General features: G+C 41.6%; 1 protein-coding gene across 1 annotated transcript; it reads right to left on the bottom strand.

Annotated features, from left to right (window-relative positions):
• Nucleotides 1–1,240: 1,240 nt before the first annotated feature.
• OR10D5D (olfactory receptor family 10 subfamily D member 5D) lies at nucleotides 1,241–2,164 on the bottom strand. Its single transcript, NM_001390690.1, has one exon. It carries the CDS (start codon nucleotides 2,162–2,164, stop codon nucleotides 1,241–1,243), a length of 924 nt encoding a protein of 307 aa, NP_001377619.1.
• Nucleotides 2,165–8,042: the final 5,878 nt, after the last annotated feature.

The raw sequence follows: 8,042 nt of genomic DNA, 5'->3' as shown, positions 1-8,042 counted from the left end.
GAGAGGAAAATGATAAGAATAACAGAATGATAGCTTAAAGATATAGGGTATCTTTTTGTGATGATAAAAAAAATGTTCTGAAATACACCACGGTGATGGTTGAAATTCTAGAATATACTTAAAAAAACATTAATTGTATAGTTTAAATGTGTGAATTATTTGGTATGTGAATTGTATCTCTGGTTAAACTGGTTTAAAAATAGTGGCCATTGAAAATGCTTGATACACTGTTAGAACAAGAATATATATATAATATGACTACAACTGTATAAGTACACATATGTAGATAGGTATATGGATGATACAATTGAAATAATTATAAACAGGAAGTCAGAAACTTTTGTTTCAATTTAGTCACTAAAGAGAGAGAAGGTGGAGAAATAACAGAATGATGATAGTGATTATCATTTGGGTGGTAGGATTAATTTGTAATTTCTATCACTTTAGTTTTTACATTTTTCCTGTTTTCTTCAAACCTATTTATTTACATGAAGAAAAAAGTTATTTTAATGAACCAGGAATCTGGAATTCAAATTCAGTCTTTGATTTAATGACAGAAAATCTGAAATCATTATTCAAGAATCTGGTCATAAAGAACAGATACACTGACCTAAGACTAGAGGATCTCTGAAAATACCTATTAGTAGATATGTGTGTATCACCTGGCTTCTGAAATGTAACCAAATTTCTTAATCTCACATTCAAGTATACAACACTCATCACAATATAGATGAAAAAAGTGATGGAAATAAATGTAACAAATTGAATAAACTAGATTTTTTTGAAAAATTGGAGAATACTCTGTAAATTGAAAAGAATTTCCTGGAAGAAGTAGGCATTTAAGCTATCTCTGATGACACAGAGGCAGAATTAATAGCACAAAGTTAAAACCCTTCCATTAACATCCTAGCTCAGTAACCTTTTATCTCTGTGAACTGCAGAAGTGTCTTAATGTCCCACTGCCTTAATATATTCCTCTGCAAATTGGGATAATAATATCTACTCTATATGATAATTATCATAACATCTGTCAGTATTTATAAAGTGGACAAAATAGTGCCTATAAACGATTTTGTTGAATAAAAATTTATATAAATACTACATGCTAATGACAAAGAATTCATTCAACCTACTTGTCCCAAATCGCACTTAGCAGTCACACCAACTCTGAGACTAGTCGCCCCCAATGAATACAGGGCAAATTTACGAGAACAGGTACTGACAGAAAAGCTTACACTCCTCAGGTATGTACTCCCTGGATTAGTGCTTTTCTCAGAGCCAACTTCACATCCTTGTTTCTCAAGCTGTATATCAAAGGATTTAAGGATGGGGTAACAATATTATTGAACAACGGAACCACAGATTCCAACCAAGAACTGGAGGCAGGCTGGAGATAAACGAGGACCACGGGTCCATAGAAGAGCAGGACAGAAGTCAGGTGGGCACTGCAGGTGGAGAAGGCTCTGTGCCTGCCTTCTGAGGAGCTGATTCTCAATATAGAGATAACGATGCGAGTATAAGAAGTGAGGACAAGAAGGAAACACAGGAGTGCCACAACACCTACGTTGGTGAAACTCACTGTCTGAGCTAGAGAGGTGTCTGCACAGGCCAGGGGCAGCACCACCGAGATGTCACAGAAGAAATTGCCCACCTCCTTGGGGCCACAGTAGGGTAACTTAAACACAAGAAATGTGAGGACAGATGCATGCACACTGCTCCCTATCCAGGTGCTCAGAGTCAAGATGGTGCACACCCTGGGGTTCATGATGGCCATGTACCGCAAGGGGTGACAGATGGCGGCAAAGCGGTCATAGGCCATCACGGTGTACAGGAAACACTCCGTGCAGCCCAGGAAGTGATAAAAGAAGAGCTGGCAGGCGCAGCCCTGGTAAGAGATGGTCCGGCTTCGCCCCAGTAGGTAGAGCATCATTTTGGGGGAACTCACCGAAGGGAAAAAGATGTCAAACACTGACAGGTTGCCCAGGAAGAAATACATGGGGGTGTGGAGGTTGGAGGAAGTGAGGATGGCCAGGAGAATGAGCAGGTTCCCCACAAGAGTGAGCAGGTAGAAGGTGAGGAAGAAGACAAAGAGCGCGTGTTCCAGCCCCTGTGTGTGAGGGATTCCCATGAGGAGGAACTCGGTCACTGGAGTGTGATTCCTCATCTTCACATCTAGTCACACCTGGAAGGTCAGACAGCAGTCTCACTGAGATGAGTTTTCACCAAAACACTAATACCTGCACAGGATCCATGGAAAAGGGATAATATCTATATATTGTACATTAAAAACCTCTAGATAGGAGTCAGTCCAGTTTTCACTAATTAATGTGCAATGTCACTTTTCATCTGTGTCCTCTGAAGGATAATAGATAACACAAGAGGCAGAATAGAGCAGAGGGCAGAAGATAAATCGTACCCTTGGATTTATCTGAGTTTAAATGCACACTCAGTGATTTTAGACAATTTTGAAAAAGTCTCCAAATCTCCTTGCTATCTGGTTAATAGTTGAATAATATGATTCTTATGAGGAATAATGCTTTAATGTATATAAAACCCCTAATATAATGACTGCAGCTACACACCCTCATTAGAAAATTCACTTAAGGTACTAATATTCTGGTTTCAATTCTCCTTTACTCCACATAGCACTTGGCTTTAGCTGACCTGTGCCTACAGCACTTTGGAATCACCTATTGATTAAAACGATTCACAAAAATGCTTTCTCCATCATCAGCTAGAACAACGGACAACTAAGAACAATCTAGTGGAAATAGAGTGAAACAGGATGGAAATGATAATATTTAATACAAGAAAAAGCAACAGGCACTTAGCAATAATAAAAATAGCTATCTTACTTCAATGTAACATTTAATCTCAGTAGGAATTATGTCTGCAATATGACAATATATGCCATCCCAATGAAGGTTTTTAAAACCCAGCGTCATTAACTAGGGAATATCTTAAGACAATCAATCCATGGAGACAACTAAGTCAGTTTTAGCCCTAACTCCAGTAGAGCCAATTCCCATCTTCTCTCACCTGCCCATGGTGTGTTTAACCCATTAGATGAGAAGAGAGCATTCTAGAAAGAAGGAACCTACAGATGGAAGGGAAAGAATCGACTTGGCTAGAATCCAGGCTCCACATCCACCCTCCTGCTTTCTTTCCTTAGATGTTGTGAAACAGAAGGCCAGTCAGAACTGAAAATCTAGAGCAACAGTGCCTGTGGTCCCTGAGAAAAGAAGGATCATTTCCCTGAGGAGAGATGTTTGGGGTGTTCCTTTGGGACCCACTCTCTCCCCATGTGAGACAGCTGTACAACAGAGAGCAATTAATCAGACTTTCCCCTCCTTCATTCTTTCTCCCCAGTGTCTCCACCTTATTAATTTTAAAACAAAAAAAAAATGTACTATGCAAAAAACTTATTTTCATTTTTCAAATCCTTTTGATTAACAATAACTCTTGGACTTTCCTGATGGTACAGTGGATAAGAATCTGCCTGTCAATGCAGTAGACACTGGTTCGATTCCTGGTCTGGGAAGTTCCCACATGCCACAGGGCAACTAAAGCCAGCACTCTGGAGCCCTCAAGTCACTACTACTGAAGCCCATGCACCTAGAGCCTGTGCTCCACAAGAGAAACAACAGAGTAGCCCCTACTCTCTACAACTAGAGAAAGCCTATGTGCAGCAACAAAGACCCAGTGCAATCAAAAATAAATTTAAAAAAAAAACAAAAAACAAAAAACACTCTGAGTTTCCAAAGTAGGAAGCATGAGCTTGACCCCTGGTCAGGAAACAGGATCCTACACACTGCATAGTCAAAAAAAAAACAGTAACTCTTGGGCATATTTTTCCTGTAGTGGGGAGCCATCCTTTAAGTTAGATATTTTAAATTGCCCAGTGATTCTGTGCTTGGAAGAACTGGGTTTAAAGAAACAGCTAGGATTAGCTAAGTAACCACTTGCAGAAATGAGCATTCCATTTGTTATTAAGAAAACTGCTGGGAGGAGGAGCTAAGATGGCGGAGGAGTAGGACGGGGAGAACACTTTCTCCCCCACAAATTTATCAAAAGAACATTTAAACGCTGAGTAAATTCCACAAAACAACTTCTGAATGCCGGCAGAGGACATCAGCACCCAGAAAAGCAACCAACTCTTCGAAAGGAGGTAGGAAAAAATATAAAAGACAAAAAAAGAGACAAAAGAGGGAGGGACGGAGTTCCATCCCGGGAAGGGAGTCTTAAAAAGAGAGAAGTTTCCAAACACCAGGAAACCTTCTCACTGCCGAATCTGTGCCAAGCCTTAGAAGCACAGAGGGCAACATAACAGGGAGGAAAAATAAATAAAATTAAAACTCACAGATTGCAAGCCCTACGGTAAATCCCCCAGAGGAAAAGCAGTGCAGACACCTGCACACACCACTAGCAAGCGGGGGCTGGGCAGGGAGGCGCGGCACGGGCTGCATCGCTGAGAGTAAGAATCTGGCCTGAATACCCTGAGCGCTATCTGAGCAAAATAATTTGGGCTAGCAAACCAGACTGTGGGATATCTACCACGCAAAAAGCCAGCCCTAACCTAAGACACCACCAGGCCCGCGCACAGAACAAAGGACTGAACAGAGATAGCCAGCTGCAGACCTTCCCCCTCCGGTGACAGGCAGCCAGAGCCGGAAGGGGGCAATCGCAGCCCCAGAGAGACATTATCTATAAAACTGTAAGCAGGCTTCTTTGCTAACTAAAACTTCTTGGGGGTCTGGACGGTCAACATCTGCCTGAGAAGGTGCGCCAGTTTTACACCCAGATAACCGAGTGGCGGGGAGGCGATAAGTCGCAGCATTGGTGCTCGCCTAACACCTCATCACCTGAGCTGCTCGGACCTGGGAAGAGCACAAAACGCAGGCCCAACTGAGTCTGCGCCTCTGAGGGCTACCCGAGTGCCTGAACCTGAGCGGCTTGGACCTGAGAGGTACATGCAGCCCAGGGCCAGCCTCGGATTGTTCCCGGTGGAACAACCTAGAGCCCGAGCAGTGTGAGCAGAGAGGCTACACGCGCCGTGAGCGGGGGCAGACCCAGTGTGGCTGAGGCACTGCGAGCGCACACCAGTGTTATTTGTTTGCAGCATCCCTCCCTCCATCCCCACAGAGTGACTGAACAAGTGAGCCTAAAAAAAAAAAAAGTGTCCTCCACCGTCCCCTTTGTGTCAGGGTGGAAACCAGACCCTGAAGAGACCAGCAAACAGAAGTTATAACAGAGGGAAACGCCTCAGAGATTAAAACCCTGTGGTTACTATGGACTACATAGGAAGGGGCCTATAGATCTTGAGAAATATAAGTCGGACCAAGGAACTAGCCAAAAGTCGCAGCGATCGCGCTCGCCAAACACCTCATCACCTGAGCTGCTCAGACCTGGGAAGGGCACAAAACGCAGGCCCAACCAAGTCTGTGCCTCTGAGGACTACCCGAGTGCCTGAACCTGAGCGGCTTGGACCTGGGAGGTGCAAGCAGCCCAGGGCCGGCCACAGAAAGGTTCCTGGCAGAGCAACCTAGAGCCTGAGCAGTGTGAGAAGGGAGGCTACACGCGCCATGAGCGGGGGCAGATCCAGTGTGGCTGAGGCACTGCGAGCACACACCAGTGCTATTTGTTTGCAGCGTCCCTCCCTCCCCACAGTGCAACTGAACAAGTGAGCCTAAAAAAAAAAAAAAAAGTGTCCACCACCATCCCCTTTGTGTCAGGGTGGAAACCAGACACGGAAGAGACCAGCAAACAGAAGAAGCTATAACAGAGGGAACCGCCGTGGAAGCTACAGGCAATAGATTAAAACCCTGTGGTTAGTACCGACTACATAGGAAGGGGCCTATAGATCTTGATAAATATAAGTCGGACCAAGGAACTAGCCGAAAATGAACTGACCCCACAATACCCACAACAAAACAAGAGAAAGTCCTAGATATATTTTTACGACCATTCTTTCTTTCTTTCTTTCTTTTTAATTTTTAAAAAATGTTTAAGTCCTCTATTATTCCTTTAATTTTCACTTTTATAACCTACTATTACTTTGCCAAAAGAAGACCCTATTTTTTTAAAGCAAATTTCATATATATATTTTTTATAATTTTTGTGACCTTTTTTTTTTTTTCTTTTCTTTAACATTGTATTTCTGAAATTCCAATCTCTACTCTAGATTTTTAATTTTAGCTTTTTGGTATTTGTTATCAATTTTGTACTTATTTTTTTTTTATAATTTTTGTGACTTTTTTTCTCTCTCTCTTTCTTTCTCATCTTCTTTTATATAACATTGTATATCTGAAATTCCAAACTCTACTCTAGATTTTTAATTTATGCTTTTTGGTATTTTTTTTATCAATTTTGTACCTATATTTTCTTTATAATTCTTGCGACTTTGTTTGTTTTTGTTTGTTTGTTTTCTCTCTTTCTTTTTCTTCTTCCTTTTTTTAACATTGTATTTTTGAAATTCAAAACTCTATTCTAGATTTTTAACTTTTGCTTTTTGGTATTTGTTATCAACTTTGTACCTATATTTTCTTTATAATTTTTGCGACTTTGTTTGTTTTTGTTTGTTTGTTTTCTCTCTTTCTTTTCCTACTTCTTTTCTTTAACATCGTATTTTTGAAATTCCAAACTCTACTCTAGATTTTTAATTTTTGCTTTTATGTATTTGTTACCAATTTTGTACCTTTAAGAACCCAATCTTCAGTACCCATTTTTCACTAGGGAGCGAGATTACTGGCTTGACTGCTCTCTCTCCCTTTGGACTCTCCTTTTCCTCCACCAGGTCTCCTGTGTCTCCTCCCTAACCCCTCTCTACTCTACCCAACTCTGTGAATTTCTGTGTGTTCCAGATGGTGGAGAACACTTAGGGAACTGATTACTGGCTGGATCTGTCTCCCTCCTTTTCATTCCCCTCTTTTATCCTCCTGGCCACCTCTGTATCCTTCCTCCTTCTTCTCTTCTCTGTATAACTCCATGAACATCTCTGAGCAGTCCAGTTGTGGAGTGCACATAAGGAAGTGATTACTGGAATAGTCCACTCTCTCCTCTATTGATTCCATCTCATCTCATTCGGGTCATCTCTAACTCCCTCCTCCCTCTTCTCTTCTCCATGTAATGCTGTGAACCTCTCTGGGTGACCCTCACGGTGGAGAAACTTTTCATGTTTAACGTAGATGTTTTATCAATGGTGCTGTATAGAAGGAGAAGTTTTGAAACTACTGTAAAAATAAGACCGATAACTGGAAGCAGGAGGCTTAAGTCCAAACCCTGACTCCAGGCAACTCCTGACTCCAGGGAACAGTAATTGACAGGAGCTCATCAAACGCCTCCATACCTACACTGAAACCAAGCGCCACACAAGGGCCAACAAGTTCCAGGGCAAGACATACCAAGCAAATTCTCCAGCAACAGAGGAACACAGTCCTGAGCTCCAAGATACAGGCTGCCCAAAGTCACTCCAAAACCATAGACATCTCATCACTCATTACTGGACACTTTAATACACTCCAGAGAAAAGAAATCCAGCTCCACCCACCAGAACACCGACACAAGCTTCCCTAACCAGGAAACCTTGACAAGCCACCTGTACAAACCCACACACAGCGAGGAAATGCCACAATAAAGAGAACTCCACCAACTGCCAGAATACAGAAAGGACACCCCAAACTCAGCAATTTAAACAAGATGAAGAGACAGAGGAATACCCAGCAGGTAAAGGAACAGGATAAATGCCTACCAAACCAAACAAAAGAGGAAGAGATAGGGAATCTACCTGATAAATAATTTCGAATAATGATAGTGAAATTGATTCAAAATCTTGAAATCAAAATGGAATCACAGATAAATAGCCTGGAGACAAGGATTCAGAAGTTGCAAGCAAGGTTTAACAAGGACCTAGAAGAAATAAAAGAGAGTCAATATAAAATGAATAATGCAATAAATGAAATAAAAAACATTCTTGAGGCAACAAATAGCAGAATAACAGAGGCAGAAGATAGGATTAGTGAATTAGAAGATAGAATGGTAGAAAT

Source organism: Bos taurus, chromosome 29, assembly GCF_002263795.3.
Source record: "Bos taurus isolate L1 Dominette 01449 registration number 42190680 breed Hereford chromosome 29, ARS-UCD2.0, whole genome shotgun sequence".
Taxonomy (NCBI): domain Eukaryota; kingdom Metazoa; phylum Chordata; class Mammalia; order Artiodactyla; family Bovidae; genus Bos; species Bos taurus.
Note: the sequence above shows the minus strand (reverse complement) of the source record. Positions and strands in the feature narration are given on the sequence as shown.